The 17,942-nt window shown below is 46.3% G+C and overlaps 1 protein-coding gene and 1 long non-coding RNA gene across 2 annotated transcripts; both read left to right on the top strand.

The window, feature by feature from the left end:
* The first annotated feature begins 2,523 nt into the window (after nt 1-2,523).
* LOC131980306 (uncharacterized) lies at nt 2,524-8,473 on the top strand. Its single transcript, XR_009395221.1, has 3 exons — nt 2,524-2,574; nt 6,463-6,620; nt 8,302-8,473. It is a non-coding gene; the product is annotated as an uncharacterized LOC131980306 (long non-coding RNA).
* Nucleotides 8,474-8,543: 70 nt separating this feature from the next.
* Nucleotides 8,544-17,625, top strand: fastk (Fas-activated serine/threonine kinase). Its single transcript, XM_059345404.1, has 10 exons — nt 8,544-9,134; nt 9,408-9,741; nt 9,916-10,103; nt 10,194-10,342; nt 14,240-14,456; nt 14,539-14,698; nt 14,779-14,870; nt 15,238-15,913; nt 16,292-16,406; nt 16,800-17,625. The coding sequence occupies exons 1-10, from the start codon at nt 8,585-8,587 to the stop codon at nt 16,884-16,886; spliced, it is 2,568 nt and encodes an 855-aa protein (XP_059201387.1). The 5' UTR covers nt 8,544-8,584; the 3' UTR covers nt 16,887-17,625.
* The last annotated feature ends 317 nt before the right edge of the window (nt 17,626-17,942 follow it).

Raw genomic sequence — 17,942 nt, 5'->3', positions numbered from 1 at the left:
GAGCGCGCACGGCAGCCCGTTGAGCGGTCAGATCTTTACATTATGAAGTTCATGAATGAGATCAAGTCATATTTAGGCAGAAATAACCTTTGAATAACTGTATCTGGCCTTCAATCAATTTTTGGCAGGTGAAAATGCCTATTTTGTGTTGTAATGGTGCTTTAAAGGGATTCCAAGCTGTCCTGTGAGCTCTAGTGTTTACATTATGAAGCTCATGAATGAGATCAAGTCATATTTAGGCAGAAATAACCTCTCAGTAACTATACTATGCCTTCAATCAGTTTTTGCGAGGTGAAAACCGAAATAGACGTGTCTATCACGTAGTTGCCATGTCTGATTTCGCTACAAACTACACTTCTTTTGGCCACAGTTGTAATAATTACGCAACAACAAACGTTAAACTTTCGAAGCCACATGCCTTTGCTATAATTACATTATAATACAGTTGTGTGTATCTGCATATTAAGACCGTTTAATCCAGAGAAAAGCAGACGTGTTTACGCTACCGCTCAACGGGCTGCCGTGCGCGCTCCCGCGGCCAGAAATCAGATTCTGGCAGGCAATCACTTTTTGGCACGACACCTGTCCGCCTCCAACCTGCGGCTCTTCTGTTTGGAGCGGTTTGGAGTTTGCATGTTATCCCCGTGTCGGCATGGGTTCTCACCGGGTACTCCGGCTTCCTCCTACAGTCCAAAAACATGCACTTAGGTTCAATTGGTGACTCTAAATTGCCCGTAGGAGTGAATAAGAGCGTGACTGTCTGTCTCTATGTGTGAGCCCTGTGATAGTCTGACGACCGGTCCAGGTGAACCCGCCTCTCGCCCAATGTCAGCTGATTGGCTCCAGCCCCCCGCGACCCGAGTGCGGATAAGCGGTTAAGGTTAATGAATGAATGAATGAATGAATGAATGAATAATATAATATAATATAAGACTAGTGGGGAAATTCAGTTGTCACATCAGCTCAAGATACGAATACTGTGCATATATATTTATAAATGAATATATTATACTGTATGTAATATATAACATATATATTTATTTATATTACTAAAAAAGGTGTGACTGAGTCACTGCATACTATATACTATTCAATGGGCTTAATCCTAGATTTTATTCCTCCATTTCTTCCGTGTTTTTTCGGTCGACTACACTGACAAGTGTGCTATGACTTTTCTAAGGGTTTCGGCAAACTGTTTTCAAATTATTCTGCAAAAACACGGAGGCTAGAGTGGATGACATCATCCTAGAGAGAAGAGGGAGAGAAAAATGTGTAAAAAAATAATTTTGAAAACTGTGCTCGAGGGTGCAGATACCACTCTACAGAAATAATTTATACATAGAAACGTAGGAAAATTGGTCTTCTCACTCACATTGGTCTGCTAAAGCTGTCAGAGTTATAGTTTGGGTGTAGGACGCACAGATGATCCACAAACATGCACCCACAGCCTCATAGACTGCCATGTTCACAAGAAGAGAAAATTTCTGGAGAAAAGCAGAGGTAGCAGTTTCTTCTGATCGCTCTAAAAAAACAGTTTCTTAATTTTTCATCACAAAACACATGTAGACGTTCAGGAAGAACTCAGGATGCTCAAAATGAAGTAGGTTCAATGTTCAGTGATAGGAACTACGGTTTTGCCAAAAACGCTTTCTGTTCGAGGGGAATGTTTTGCTGTTTTGTGTTCCCTGTCAGTGGCCTCACAAGAGCAGTTGATTTCAGTTGATTGCTCTGCTCTGATTGATGGCCGCCACCTGACCCTGGTTGCTTAGCTACCAAAGCCCCCCCGCCAAACACACACACACACCAACTGAAAACTGTCAGTTTACACTAACCGATCAGTTTTACACACTAACTGATGAGTTTTAGACACAAACTGACGAGTTTCACAGTACTTTCAGGCAGACAACACAGACAAACACACACACACCAACACCTGGTTTATTATCTTACATGCTTTCCTCCTCTTTTCCATTTTGACCACAGTTCAAATTGGAATCTAATAATGTATGATAATGTATGGGTGATGTATGGGTAATTTTTTCTCATAGATGTTCAAGGGCACAGTTTAGGTTCTCAGCTGTCATGTTTAGACTTGTTAACTCTTAGCAACACGCCTATGAGGACAACACACACTCACTCTCACATTGTGTAGAACAAACATGGTGAATAACTGTAGTGTTCCTGGCTAACTCTAATTGACTTCCTGTGTGAAAGATGTTATTCTGAGACCAGATCTACATAATTTTACCTGTTACCAAAATAAAGGCCAGCATTGAGACTTTACTTTATCTCCAGTGTGTGTTTGCTCTTGGGCTTCCAATCTACAAAACCAGAGTGATTTTTACACTGTGTATTCTCTGTTCACAGCTGAGAAGCATTTGAGTTTGTTTTGTGTTTTTATGTTAGATGTCCAATAGTTAACATAATGTTCTTTTTCTTTCTTTCTGATCTGGTTTGTCCTGAGAGGAGCTGAGCCTCAGGACCAGCTGGCTGAGGGGACTCCTCTCTATGTTCTCCTCCTGGTGATGGAGAGCTACGCCCAAACTATAACTCTGACAGCTTTACCAGAGGATTGTGAGTGAGAAGACAAATTTTCCTACATTGCTATGTATAAATTATTTCTGTTATTATAATTCAGTTTTCAAATGTATTTTTTGACAGTTTTTTCTCTCCCTCTACACTCTGGCGATGATGTCACACACTGTGACACGAACATTCCATGCAATACACACCCATTATAATCTCAGAATTTCTCCAAAAATGATCATGGTTATTGAACAGGGATTGATAAAAAACAATATGACCTATTGAAAGGTGGATTAATACACAAGACTTGTGTCTACTGTTTAAAGTTTAAATGGAGTCTCAAGGTGAAATAATGCCGGAGAAGTAGACGTTTGAAAATCTCCAATTATTGTTCTTCTTAGCTCATTTTTTTTCGGGCGTCCCATTCACTTCAATGCAAAATTTTGGCATGGATTTTTCAAAATGTAAATATTCCGTAGAGAAAAGTAATAGCACACCAATCCCAATCAAACCGCACGTTTTGATATATAATTTGCGGGACTAAATTGCATCCGAAAGAGGAAGAAGAAAAAATCCACAGTATAACAATCGTGCTCTAATTGCTGTATGGGACCAGTGCTCGGTGCGATTGCCCCGTGGCCCTAATAAAATAGTAATAAAAACTCAATCTAAAAACAGAGTTAGAGTTAAAAAAAGGAAATTAAATAATAAAAAGTTTTTAAAAGGCCAAGGATTCTTGCCTCGCTCGGACTGAATGCCAAGGAGAATAAATAGGTTTTTAATAATGTTTTAAATTGCTCAACAGACTGAGCTGCACAGTCTGTTTGTCACATTTGTCAAAGTCTTGATTTACAAGAGGGCCCCACACTTCACTGCCATACAGTACAATGGGTTGAGCCAGATTCTAACAGGTATATCTATGTTTGAAGATTTTTGATGGCATAGAAATCCCCTCTTCCTTTGTCTCTGAGATCATTAACAGCCAGGTTGAAGTTTCCTGTGGAGGTTATTTTTAGTTCCAAATATGTGTAAGTGCGTGTGTGTTTTATGTCGGTAGAGCCCAGTGAGAACCTGTACGGTTTTCTCTGACACTTGGGTTGTTTTTGGAAGACCATAAATCTGGTCTTTTCCAGATGGATTGTCAGGGCCCAGGTCTGACTCCAGTTCTGCTGTTGTAGTGCCTCTTTAGATAGAGCTAGCAGTATTAGATCATCTGCAACAAGTAGACATTTAATGTGTGTCAGAGAGGGTGAAACCAGAGACTGCAGCCCTGTTTCACTCCTCTATTTTGAAGGAAAAACATTTTTTTTCCTATTGCCAATTTTCACAGCACATGTAATATTTGTATACGTTGCTTTCATAATATCATAGGTTTTCCCCCTACACCTTTTTTCAGTTACTTTCAGGAACAGACCGTCATGCCAAATTGAGTCAAAAGCTTTCATGAAGTCAGGGCGTCCTGGTGGCACACCTGGTAGATCGCGTACCGTAGAGGCACTGTCCCCGTAAGCGGGCGGCCTGGGTTTGAATCTGACTCGGAGCTCTTTTCCGCATGTCTCCCCCTTCACTCTGTCTCTATCAATAATGGCCAAAAAATATCTTTAAAAAAAGCTTTCTTGAAGTCTACAAAACAGAAGTAAATGTTGTTGTTGTTTTGGTGGACATGCTTATGAATGAGTGTGTGGAGGGTATAGATATGATCTGTGGCGTGAATCCGATCTGACTCTTGCTCAAAACATGGTGTTCGCTGAGGAAGTCTTGTAGTCAGTTATTTAGGATGCTGCGGAATAACTTCCCCAGGTTGCTGCTGACATATGCCTCTGTAGTTGTTTGGTTCAAATATATTTCCATTTTTAAAGATTGGTGCGATAATTCCTTTACTCCAGATGTCAGGGAAATGTCCAATGCTCAGAACCAGGTTGAATAATTTTAAAATGATGAATAGATGAATGAATCCAGTCAGGACCATTGGCCTTCCCTGGTTGCAGGGCCTGGATTTTAGCCAGTAGCTCTTCTTCAGTAATGTGACGATTGAAAGGATTTTGATTGTCTTTAACAACTGATTCTTGAGATTGTAGTTTGTTGATGAGATAATTTTGGGCTGAATTCAGTGTGATGGCACTGTACAGGTTTCAAAGTGGTTTTTTTTTTCATATATCACCATCTTGAATAGCCAATTCTTCTTTGTGTGGTTTGCTGAAAGAGTGCCATTTTTTCCAGAAATCAAGTCAATAGATTCTTCAATTATATGGAGCTGTGCTGCGCACGTTGCTCCCTTTTAGTTCTCAGTGTTTTTTGTATAATTTCTGTGTTTCCCAATATTGGAGATGGAGCTCAGGGTTGTCTGGTTGTCTATGATTCTGATTTGATAAATTTGAGTATTTTTCTCAGATGTCTGCAGTCTTTATCAAACCATTTTTCATTGGCTGATGTTTCTGATGTGTGATGCTGAGTTTTTTTCAGATTGGACAGATCTACAGCACCATGAAATATGTTGTTGATATCTTGTACAGCCTGATTCAGTCTCCTCTACACCAGGTCTCCTGCAGAACAAACACATCTGCATCTCCTAAATATTTGGTGAAGTCTGAGGTCCTGCTCTTAAGGCCTAAGGAGGAGGACCACAGACCCTGAATATTCAAACAAGAAATAACAAATGATTTAGATTTCATTCAGCTAACAATTCAAAAAGCTACATTCAGTGTCAAAATAAGATCAATTCATAAACCTCTCAGTAATGTTCAGGGGCATAATAAACATTTGGGTTGCAATCTATTATGACATTAGAAATAAGTTAATTAAATAATAAAATAAAATAAAATAAAATAATTGTCTACTGTGGTACCTGACCTATCAGATGGGAGCAGAGCAGGCTGAGCATGTGTTGGATGCCTCTCGTTCGTTGTGGGGGGTGAGGGGGTTGCAGGGGGGGTGAGGGTTGGTCCTGTTGTTCTCCTCACTGCTTCGGCAAAACTCAGTGGGCCAGGGTGTAGTTCCTGACGCTGGGGTTGTGTCCTTGGGGGTAAAAGTGGTTGTGGTCTGTCTTGAAGGGGATTTTATCTGTTCTGGTGGGGTCTAGGTGGGGCAAGGTGTGGAGGAAGATTAGGATGATGTGGTCTCCAATGAGCTTGTCTCGGTGATGGTCCCGTGGGGTGCCGTGTTGGTCTGGGGGTGTGGATTGGTCTCTGTTCAGAGCGACGTCCTTCAGTGTCCGGGTGAAGATGGGGACTGTGTTTTTCAACAGATGGACATGGTCGTGTAGGCAGCTGACATCCAGGGTGGGGTGGTGGGCCAGTTGGACGTTGGGCCTCAGAATACAGTCTCTGGGCATGCTGCTGTTGTGTCAGGGAGGAAGTCTTTGGTAGCAGGGATGATATTACCACTCTGCTATTGGGGAAGGTGGTTGAGGCCTTCTCTATCGCTCCTCTGAGTGACTCTGACACTCTCCTGTTGTCTCCTCAGATCGTTGGTGCCAGTGTGGATTATAATGTGGCTTGGGGATCCCAGCTGCACCTCTGATAGCAAGTCTATGGCACGTTGTGTGTTTGGACACCAGATTTTGGCCACTGTGTGTGTGAGGAAAAGTTTCTTTTTATCTGGGAATTTGCCTCTTTCTGCTGTGTTGGTATGGAGTGATGACAGGTGGTGTTGGTCTGTGGAATAGAGGGAGATTGTCAAGTGGTGTTAGCTGGAGGACTAGGGGTGGAGCTGGGGGTGGGGGTTGGAGGAGGCTGTTGAGTTGGTGGGTTCTTGTTGCTCTCAGTGGGACTCACAGGGTTCTGGTCTGGGTGTGAGTCCAGCTGCTCTTTCAGAGCTGTTATAGTTGTCCTGTAGCTCTCTCACCTCTTCCATCAGAGCTGTCAGCCGTGCCATGTTGCTCTCCCTGTGCTGGTGCAGCTCTCTCACCTCAGTCCTCAGGGTCTTTCTCTCCACCAGGTGTCGCTGTGGGCCTTCCCCCAGTGCATGCCGGGTAGAGATGGAGTGTGTGGAGGAATGGAGCGGCTGACCGCTGACTGTTTCCCCGGTGAAGCATCTCTGTCAGCGGCCTCAGGACCTTCAGCGGAGCGGAGCTTCGAGCGTCTCTGAGCTATGAGGTAACCCCGGCGCTCAGCGGGTTGGACCGGGTTATTACCGGGTAGTTACCGGGTAATGAGCGGGTTATCCGGCTGAGAGAAGGACACTCTGATGCTAACATGCTAACAGATCAGCTGGGGACCGGAGCTGACAGCTAGTTTAGCTTAGCTTAGCTCAGCTCACCTTTCTCCAATTTAAACAGCTTAAACTCAGTCAGCGGGTCTGCGGGCGGTGGTCTGTCCGCCCCGGGGCTACTGACCCCGGGGCTACTGGCCCTGCCCGCCCGCCGACAGGCAGCCGTTAGCCGACTGCTAGCTGCCAACTGACAGCCTCCCCGCCGGCTGTCAGCTAGCAACTAGCAGCCGGCTAACGGCTAACAGCTAACAGCTGCTGGCGAGCCAGAAACACAAATCACCACAGAGACGTCACGGGATGACGTCATCATACATATGAAATATATTTAGTGACGTCACCACAGGATGTTTAAACAGCCGGCTACATGCTAACAGCTAGCAGTGAGACAGGTGAGCAGGTAGACAGTTTTCCTTTTCCCTCTATTAATTAGGATCCAAAAAGAGCAATCAAATAGTACAAACAGCTGAAAACCATTGATCCCAATTTCTACGATCACAAAGCTCTCATCACCAGGAGGAGAACATGGACAGGAGTTCCCTCAGCCAGCTAGTCCTGAGGCTCAGCTCCTCTCCGGACAAACCAGATCAGAATGAAAGAAAAAGAACATTATGTTAGCTATTGGACATCTACCATATAAACGCAAAACAAACTCAAATGCTCCTCAGCTGTGAACAGAGAATACACAGTGTCCAACTATCTGAGCACTGTGACTGATGGGAAGTGAGACAGACGTTGACTAGGTCCAGACTCAGTGATCCCAGCCTGGCCGTAGGGACCGGCTGCCGCAGACAGACCTGGCTGCCTCCAGAAGACCGGCTGTGTCAGCTCTGTCCACGGAGAGAGGTGGAGATAGAGCAGCACTTCTTATGTTTGTTCTCTACCAAGACCAGAGAACAAAGTTTTTTTTACTAGGATGAGACGTAAAGTCCCAGACTCTGCTTCCCTCTCTGAGCAGACTAAATGCAGCATATACTTGGTGAACATAGTATCAGAAAACCAGATAACACATAGAACACACACACTCCTCTAGTACACTATATTACAACTGACACATTGGCTTTTTATTTACTAGATTTACACAATGAATTGTGTATTTGTCATTGATTTGCCTCTCACACATGCATTCCATTTTATCTATATATATTTTATGAAGTGTATCCACTTTGTTATTTATTTACACACCACACACACACTCTCTCTCTCTCTCTCTCTCTCTCTCTCTCTCTCTATATATATATATATATATATATATATATATATACATATATATATATATATATATAGAGAGAGAGAGAGATATTACTGTTATTTAGTATTGTACTTGTGCTTTGGCAATATAGTTTTGAAACATGCCAATAAAGCCTGTTGAATTTAAGACAGGTTAGCAGAGAGACAGCTGAGCAGAGATAGGTGCGCAGAGAGAAGGGTGAGTTAGCAGCTGATAATCTGATTTTGAGTAATTGATGTTTATTGTGAAGGTCAGGTGAGTTCAGCTTCAGGTGTGCGTGTGTGGCTCAGTAACAAGTGTGTGGTTCAGTTACAGGTGTGTGTGTGTCTGTGTTGCAGGAGCGGCGTGCTGTGTTCCCGTGGCGTCCCAACTGTCAGACTATGCTGTGTGTGTCCAGTGTGTGGCGCCTGCTGAGAGCTCGCCGCCTCCCTCCCGGCCCCCCCCGCCCCGTCCAGACCGACGCCATGTACGCCACACGCCTCTACAGCGCCGCGGGGGGAGGAGGAGGAGGAGGGGGAGGGGGAGGAGGGGGGGTGAAGCAGGGGCGGAGGGCGGGGCTCGCTGTGCTCGAGGCGCCGCACCCCCCTCACCCTCATCTCCCGCCCCCCCCCCGCCTACCCGATGTACCAGGGTCGCCCCGACGCCCACCGGGGGGCGCACTTCCACCATCACTACCACGCCCACCAGCAGCCCACCCACCTGGCCCCGCCCCCACTTCCCCCCCACTACCAGCACCACGGCCACTTTCACGCGTATGGCGGGGGGGCTCCGGTCGGGGGGGGCGCTGCTGTGGGCAGCAAGAAGAAGACGTGGAACTTCATACATGAGAAGATGAGCTACGACACGTTCTTCACCATGAAGCGTCTGATCGAGCGCTCGCGGCGCCCGGACGAGGTGCTGCGCTGGGTCACCCAGAACCCTGCCAAGATCTCCCACAACCACTACCCCGTTGCCCTGCAGAAGATTGGACAGCTGCTGCAGGCTGCGCCGCCAGCACGGGGCGGGGGGGGCGAGCCCGACCCCGAGGCCACTGCAGGAGCGGAGGGCGGCGACGGGCGCCAGATCCTTGAGCACCAGGACTTCCAGACGCTCTGCGGCGCCATCGTCAATGACTGCGCCAAGTTCGACAACTTCAGCATCGTCAACTGTCTTTACGCCGTGGCAGCACTCGGTGAGTCAGCTGGTGATGTCATACGGCCTGTGTGACATCACCATAATGCATTATTATTAAAAGTGGAAAAAAGTTATTTTATTAAAGTCAAAGTCAAAATGTTTCAATGCAGATGAACTTAAGTTCAGGAATTTTTACTTTTAAATTCAAAAGTTTTGCTTTTGACGTCCCAGGTCGTCTGAGCTGGTCTCAGGTGGTCTGAGATGGTCTGAGTTGGTCTCAGGTGACTTAAGGTGGTCTGAGCTGGTCCCTTTGTGTTTGTGGTCACTTCAGGTCTTCCCAGTGAGTCTCAGGTGGTGCAGGTGTTGGAGGCGGAGTCTCAATCCAGACTGAACCAGTTCAACCAGAAGGACGTGTCCATGGTGTTCAGCTCCAGCATGAAGCTGCACCCGGGCAGCCAGCACCCTCTGACGGAGGCGTGCCTGTCCGGTCTGGAGAAGAACCTGGAGCGGGAGCGCCACCCGCAGACGCTCTTCCTGCTGCTGTCCTACTATCGCCTCAAGTGGCGCTCGCTGCAGCCGCAGGAATCCGCCTCTGCCACAGGCGCCACCAACACCGCCACTGATAGCAGCGCGCTGCCAAACCCCGAACAGCTGCTAGCCAACAGGTGAACCCCACAGCTGTGATGTCATCAAGGGTTTTTTTCATGAAAAGGAACATGAAATATTAAGTATTAGAGAGTTAATTAGCTCTGGGCTTTTCAAAGTAAAGGAAGGCTTTTCAAAGTAAAGGACAAATTAATGTGTTTTTGTTTCACAAAACTTCTGTCTCCGACCTTCAGGAAGATCCTACGTCTGGTCAAACACACGCTGGCGAGCGTCAACGGCGTGCGTGACCAGGAGATGGCGCTGCTGGACGAGATGCTGGCGGCGTGCGTCCGGGAGGCAAGCAACAAGAGTCTGGAGCTGATCTTCAGCTCGCACCTGTTCTACCAGAACCGCCAGGAGAGGTTCATCAGCAGCCTGGCAGGTGAGTCATGGCCACACGCCACGACCACACACCTGACTGCACGCCACCACCACGCCGCGTGCTGATCATGTGACCTGTCGTTTCAAACAGAGGAGCTGCCTAAAAAGGTGGACAGCATCACGCCGTACACGATGGCTCTGATCGCCAAATACATCGCTCGCCACCGCCTGAGAGAGACCCGCCTCCTGGACACCATCGCTGACTTCCTGGTGAAGAAGGCCGAGTACCTGGACAGTAAGGTGAGAGCGCTAGGAGGTCAGAGGTCAGGAAACCCTCATTGTCTCAGGTTCTCAGTGTGTGTGTGTGTGTGTGTGTGTGTGTGTGTGTGTGTGTGTGTGTGTGAGAGGGGCATTTTATGTCAGCGAACTGTACTAAAACAGTGCACAGTGTTTGTGGAAATCAAATAGCGAGGGGTCACGTGCAAACGTGGCGCTCTCAATGTACAAATAATTATTGACTTTATGATGACGAATTTTGAGTTTAACAGCTGCTTCACTTCACAATTCAAGCACTCCATGCATTGCCAAGAGAGACCGATGAGACAGTTTAGGCTATTTTAGTCTACACATGCATTAGACATTAAGGCGTCTGAAGCGTTGGCATTAGGACAATAACACACACGCGTTAACGGCTGTAACGAGTGTATGCCTATAACGGGATGTTGAAAAAATGAGAAAGGCTGTGCGCATTTATGCGCGAGGTCCACTGGATCATCAGGACCTGACAGTTATTCATTTTCTATGTTCTGCAGCATATCTACACAGATCAGCTGTTACACAGAGTCTTGTGTTCATACAGGATTGTTTATAAGAAAGCATAATTTATAGATGAACCCCAAGCCCCAAGGGTTGAATGATATCGAATTGATATTTAATGATAGCAAGGATGAAAGGGATAATTAAAATAATTTCAGCCACTTAAAAATAAAAGTATCCTGACAGCTCTGTTGGGGTTTGGGGTTCATCTATAAGTAATGCTTTCTTATAAACAATCCCGTATGAACATGAGACTCTGTGTAACAGCTGATCTGTGAAGATATGCCGCAGAACATAGAAAATGAATAACTGTCAGGTCCTGGGGCTGGTATTTCAAAAGTGATCAGATAGGATTATCCTGGTCGGATGGGATTAAATATAGATCTGATCTGAAAACTGGGTATTTCAAACAAGGATCTATATTATCCTGATCCTGAAGATCAGGATTCCGCTCTGGTAATCCAATCCTCCCTTGAATCCAGATAAAAGGCTGGATTTGGGTATTTCAAAACTAAAGGCAGATATCTGGATCAACTTGATACCAAAATTTCAGGATAATTTTGATCCCACCTCAGAGGTGGATTTCACTTAGATTGACAAAGTCTCAGCTCCACTTCTCCTAGATATTTTAACTCAAGATGTTCATTACACTTCATTACAAGTGTTAGTGTTTTACTTTAATTAAAGTAGCCCAATTGTAAGAAATCTACAGCATTATAAAATATTTGACCCCACTTACTGAAACTGCTGTAATTATATCATGCTGCACATTGAAGCACTTTCCACGCATTTTCAAGCTATATTTTCCTGCTTTTCATTAAATGAAGACAAATTTGACTTCTGTCAGAAGCTTAAAAATGCACTTTTAAAATGTCTGGAAATAGCTTGAATGTGATTTTTAAAACATGCAGCAACGTGGTTGTGTACAAACTGACTATTTTACTTCATCAAATCAGATGCTACTTTGCTATAAATGACCATAATTATGTTTAGTGAGAGCCTTCTACATAAGGGAGACAAATTAGGATGAAAAAATGTTTCTAATTGTGTCACTGACCAAGCTTTATATCATGAAAGTAATGCAATTACAATTTCAAGCAGTTTCAAGCACTTTATTAAAATTCCAATAACTTGAAAACCTTGAATGTATCAATACAATTAAAGCTATTCCAAGGATTTCCAGCACTCGTAGGGACCCGGTTGTCCTTAATAGCTGAGAGGTCCATGGCTGTGAGTGACTCTGAAAGTAGAAGAAAGAGAAGGTGTATGAGTATATCTTTATGTACATAAAGTATGACATCATCACCAGCATTACTAGAGCATTCTGACACTTCTGAATGAAGTGTACAGTTCATAGTCGTTATTCTTAGGTTTCTTTTTTTCGACAAAGGAAAGTAGGAGATGTTTTTTACCTTACATGTTTCGACTGACATGTAAGGTTAAAAACATCTACTACTTTACTTTGTCGAAAAAAAGAAACCTAAGAATAATATTCAGAGTAGACAAAATTAACTTGCTAGAAGTAGTTCATACTCGTACCGTGTAACATTACGTTTCCTAAGTACTGCAGCAGTCTGCTGTGTACACATGTGGCATATTTTTTTAAGTCTGCCGTGTTGCCAATGACGTAACGCTAATAAACTCTGAACAGGCTGGTGTTAGTTTTAAGAGTCAAGGTATGATGTACGTCCGATTAGTTCCTTTATAAGTTAAACCATAGACTAAAATTAATCAACAAAGCCAATGAAGCCGAGTTAGCTAACGTAAGCACATCTCAATTAGGCCGCGTTCAGACTGCCAGCCAAAATCCGATTTTTAGCCCATCCAGATTGGAACTGGATGGCTCTTTTGAAGTCTGAACAGTCACAAATCACATGAAATCCGATTTTTGTAAACCGGATCGAAACCACCTTCGGGAGGTAGTTTCAGATTGCATTTGGACGGATGCGTCTCAGTCTGAACCGCTCCAAACACTCAGATCGGTTTTGACTGTCCGTGACGTCACTCTACGCGGCACGCATAGCGCCGGCAGCGCAGAGACGAGGTGTCCACCGGCAGCCGCACCCGACTCATGCGGGCCCGCCGTTACGACGTCAGACGCTCTGACACCGTTACTATAGCAACCTGTCAGATCAGTCAATAATGTGGCCCAGTCTGAACAGATTTGGACACTTGCTAAAAACAGTGTGGACAGTCAGCCCTAAAAATTCGGAGTTGAGTAGGAATCTGATTTAAATCAGACTGCCTGCAGTCTGAACGCAGCCCTAGAGATCGCTGCGGCCTGGTTTTAATTAAGTAACAATTCATGAAGTTGGCTTGCATGATATGTTGGTTGGTGTTCGTATGGTCTTAAAACCGGTACACATTAGACGGCGGTAAACTTACACTTTTGACGTGAAAGTGGTGCTCCCTGCTCCTTTTGTCAGGTAGTCCGCCATGTTTCGATCCTAGAGGCGGAGACATGTTGAGATTTGGAAATCGGTATCCGCCCAGAACGACGTCACGGTGTTCAGTCCTGCCAATGTTTTGAAATACTCAGATAAAGTCAGCAGGATCACCTTGATCCATGACTAAGAAAAGGAGGATTTCGTTATCCGGATAATCCTGATCCAGATTACAGATGATGCACGAGGTCTACTGGATCATCAGGGCCCAGTATTTTAATACTTGTATTGAAATACTGGGCCATGATGATCCAGTGGACCTCGTGCATAAATGCGCACAGCCTCTTCCTCAGTTTGGCGCCTGAGCAATGGTCCGGTCCCTGATATACTGTTATGGGCATACATGCGTTACAGGCGTTAATGCGTGTGTGTTATTGTCCTAATGCCAACGCTTCAGATGCCTTAACCTGTGCATGTATAGACTGAAATAGCCTAAACTGTCTCATCGGTCTCTCTTGGCAATACATGGAGTGCTTGAATTATGAAGCTAAGCAGCTGTTAAACTCAAAATTCGTCATCATAAAGTAAATCATTATTTGTACATTGACAGGAGTGTGCGCACAAGCGTCTGTGTTCGCACGTGGCATGACAGGTGTCACCCGTCACCCCTTCATTATCTGGTGTACTCGCAATACACGTGGCTGTACGCACGCCTATTTAATGCAGGCGCAGGCGATGTGGTTTAGGCGTTTTAGTATAGTTCACTGGACTGTGTGTGCCCGCGTGTGTCTGTGTATTAACTGTGTGTGTGTGTGTATGTATGTGTGCGTGTGTCTGTGTGTCTTTATTGAATGGTGTACGTGTGTACGTGTGTTTATGAGTGTGTGTGTGTGTGTGTGTGTGTGTGTGTGTGTGGGTGTGGGTGTTGAATGATGTATGCGTGTGTGTGTTTCTGTGTGTGTATTAACTCTGTGTGTGTGTGTGTGTGTGTGTGCAGGTGATCCAGAAACTGGTGTTCCCGTTTAGCAGGATGAGCTACCGTCCGTGTGGTGAGCAGCAGTTCTTCTCTCGTATGGAGGAAGTGTTGGAGCTGAAGGCACTCAGCTCGCCGCTCGCCACCGTCAACATTCTGATGTCTCTGTTCCAGCTGGGCCACTTCCCCAGCCTGGTGCTGCACCGCGTCTTCTCCTCCTCCTTCATCAGCATCGTCACCAGTCAGTAACCGCCCCATACCTGTCAGGTGTGTGTGGTCCCGCCCCCTGTGTTAACGTGCAGGTGTTGTGTTTTTGTGTGCAGACAGTCCGTACGCGCAGATCGTGCGGCGCTACCTGTCCCTGCTGGACGCCGCCGTGGAGCTGGAGTACCGAGAGTACACCGGGCCACGGCTGCAGGAGGCTCACAAGGTCCTGATGTTTGACCACGCCCTCACCGCCGACGAGGTCAACCGCAAGTACAGGTAACACACAGACATATGCCAGTCTGGACTGGTCCTGGTCCTGGTCCTGGTTCTGGTTCTGACCGTGTGTTCCCTGTCAGTTATAAAGGTTTGGTAGCTGAAGCTCTGAGGCAGCTGGTGGGAGAACAGAACTACAAACAGGACGAAGTACTGGCCCCCGGGTACTACACAGGTACTACACAATACTACACAGTACTACACAGGTACTGCAGTACTACACAGTACTACACAGTACTACACAAAACTACACAGTACTACACACAGTATTTCACAGTACTACACACAGTATTACACAGTACTGCAGCACTACACAGTACTACACAGTATTTCAAAGTACTACAGTAGTACACACAGTACTACACAATACTACACAGGACTACACACAGTACTTCACAGTACTACACACAGTATTACACAGTACTGCAGCACTACACAGTACTACACAGTACTTCACAGTACTACAGTACTACACACAGTACTACACAATACTACACACAGTATTACACAGAACCACCCAGTACTGTGTTCTCTGTCTGCAGACTTCGTGTTGTGGATTGATGGTTCAGGTCGGGTTCTGCCGATCCGGACCGGATCCAGTCTTGCTCTTGGCATCGTTCCTCCGTCCTGCGTCACCGTGGCGACCAAGCCAGCGGACGCTGCGGTCGCCGCAGTGACTTCTGAGTTCCAGAAGTTCTCTCCGTTCGTAGGGTTGGAGGAGGGCGGCGAGCAGCTGGGTCAGGGTGCAGAGGCCGGGGGCGGGGCCATGGAGCCTAGGTCCTTCCTGCCCCACCACACTCGCAGCACGCCGGGGGCCACACCGCCCCGCCCCGGGACTAACGGTGGCCCCTACGGCACGTACTTCGTCCCCGCGGCGGAGTACTACTCCAGCCTGGCCAAGGAGCACTCTCTGGAGAGCCAGGACAGCTCCACGCTCAGCAGCCCCCCCTCCGACGGCCTGGCCCCCCCTGGGGCCCAGGGTCCCGCGGGCGCTGCCGCACCGGACTCCCTGTTCCAGTTCTCCATTGGGAAGATCCTGGAGGACGAGGCGGGGGGCCCGGGGGGCTCGGGGACAGACTGCGAGCTGCCGGGATTCTACGAGGACGTGACATATTCTGAGGGTTCTGGGGCCGACAGAGGGCCCCCGTCACCGCCGCTCCACCCTCCTGACAGGACGGACGCCGACAGCACCGCTGCAGACCAGAGACAGATCAGGAGGTCAGTGCAGCTCACTCAGACCTGATCAAACCCGCAGAACCTGATCAGACCTGTAATACAGGCAGAACCTGATCAGACCTGCAGGACCTGGTCTCAGGACCAGCTGCCATGGTTCACATAGGTACACATTAGCTTCTTTCAGACGCCGTTTCAAGCCTCTGTAATGTTTCTCCTTCAGTCTGAACGTCCCAGAGGCTAATCTGGCTCTGTGACTAAGGAGGTTCAGAGTTAAACTGGTGGTGGATCAGTCTGTTCTGAGGGGAAAAGCTGGCACAGATCGTTACAGCATCTGAAAGGGGCTAATAAAGCTACGTTGACATCACAGCGTTGATTCTCTGTCACTGGATGTGTGAAGTGTGACATCGTCTGTCTCTGCAGGGTCATCATGTCCGTCAACGATAAGTGGCACTACTGCCACAACTCGGAGGTCCTGGTGGGTTCTCGCGCCATGAGGGACCGCCACCTGAGGCTGCTGGGATACATCATCCTGCAGGTCAGACACTAAGCTAAGCTAAGCTAACTATTCCCCCTGCTCCCAGTCTTTATGCTAAGCTAGGCTAACTGTTCCACCTGCTTGCAGTCTTTATGCCAAGCTAGGCTAGACTAATTGTTCCTCCTGCTTGCAGTCTTTATGATAAGCTAGGCTAACTGTTCCCCTTGCTTGCAATCTTTATGCTAAACTAAGCTAGGCTAACTGTTCCCCCTGCTCCTGCTTGCAGTCTTTATGCTGAGCTAGGCTAACTGTTCCCCCTGCTTGCAGTCTTTATGCTAAGCTAAGCTAGGCGAATTGTCTTTATGCTAAAATAAGATAGGATAACAGTCTTTATGCTAAGCTAAGCTAGGCTCTGTAGCATCAGTGTGTCATGTGACCTGTCTCGTCCTCTAGCTGCCGTACCACGAGCTGGAGAAGCTGAACGGCATCGAGGAGGTGAAGCAGTACCTGCACAAGAAGCTGCTGGACGTCCCTCTATGACGCTCTGTGTGTGTGTGTGTGTGTGTGTGTGTGTGTGTGTGTGTGTGTGGGGTGGGAGGGTGGTCAGAGGTCAGCAGGTTGTTGACATCCTGTCAGTCAAAGATCAGGGAGAATTCAGCTGCACATTAACTAACGGTTCTCTAATCACATGTTTTATTAATCAATAAGTCGATCAGTTAATGAGTCATTATTGTGCAGATGGACCCAGACTCCCATCAAGCCGTGCGGCTTCTTAAAGGACCGCCGTGCTTCCTTCTGACCATTTTCCAAATCAGCCAAAAAATTTTACTTTTCTAAGTTCAACATGTCACCAGCCGCCGACCCTGAAACATCACGCCCACTTCCTGTTTGTTTGCTTACCTGCAGCGTCAGTAAACATCCACCTGCTCAGGTGAGTTCCTTGTTTTGGGACGTGGTCAGCTGACGGTGCAGGCTGTGATCTGATTGGTCGCTGTGTGGATGAACAACATAATATCTTTTTTTGGGGGGGAGGGGGGCCCTTTTTTATAAAATTTGGTAACCATGGTTACGATGCATGTTTTATAAACAGCTGAGAGCGGATGGAGCCGGGGCTAATGGGTACTGTAGTTCTCTCTGAAGAACGAGTGGGTGAATAACTCGGGGTCAAAGGTCAGATTATTTATTTGTGTATCAGGTGACTGACGAGTGTTTGAGGGAAGAAGCTTGTTTATATTCTATAAATCTATTCAGTCAAATGTCTATAAAACATCAAACGCAGCACGAGTCTGTGTCTTTATTTCTGTCTCATCGTATTTATAAAAGAGGTGTTGGTTGCTAATCACCAAACTTGAGAGCCCTATTAACTTGAATGATGGACCTGAATGATTATTAGTGGCTGTACACCTCCACAGTTTGTCCAGTTAGAACATGAATATGATGTTAGTGATCTGTCCGCTCCAATGACACTCTCACACTCTTTATGATCACTTGTTTATTTTAGAGATAAAATAGAGATATTGTATGCATAGATAGATATTTGTGTGGTAACTGAAAAGAGAAAAACAAATATGTCAACAAATATGAAAGTTTAGACAC

This window comes from Centropristis striata, chromosome 11 (assembly GCF_030273125.1).
Source record: "Centropristis striata isolate RG_2023a ecotype Rhode Island chromosome 11, C.striata_1.0, whole genome shotgun sequence".
NCBI lineage: Eukaryota > Metazoa > Chordata > Actinopteri > Perciformes > Serranidae > Centropristis > Centropristis striata.
This window is presented reverse-complemented; position numbering and strand designations above follow the sequence as displayed.

Excerpts from the sequence above, each read along its gene's own strand:
- fastk (XM_059345404.1), top strand. The coding sequence starts at position 8,585 with ATGTACCAGGGTCGCCCCGACGCCCACCGGGGGGCGCACTTCCACCAT. Across the intron at positions 14,871-15,237 it reads GGCCCCCGGGTACTACACAG|ACTTCGTGTTGTGGATTGAT; the intron begins GTACTACACAAT and ends CTCTGTCTGCAG. Across the intron at positions 15,914-16,291 it reads GACCAGAGACAGATCAGGAG|GGTCATCATGTCCGTCAACG; the intron begins GTCAGTGCAGCT and ends CTGTCTCTGCAG.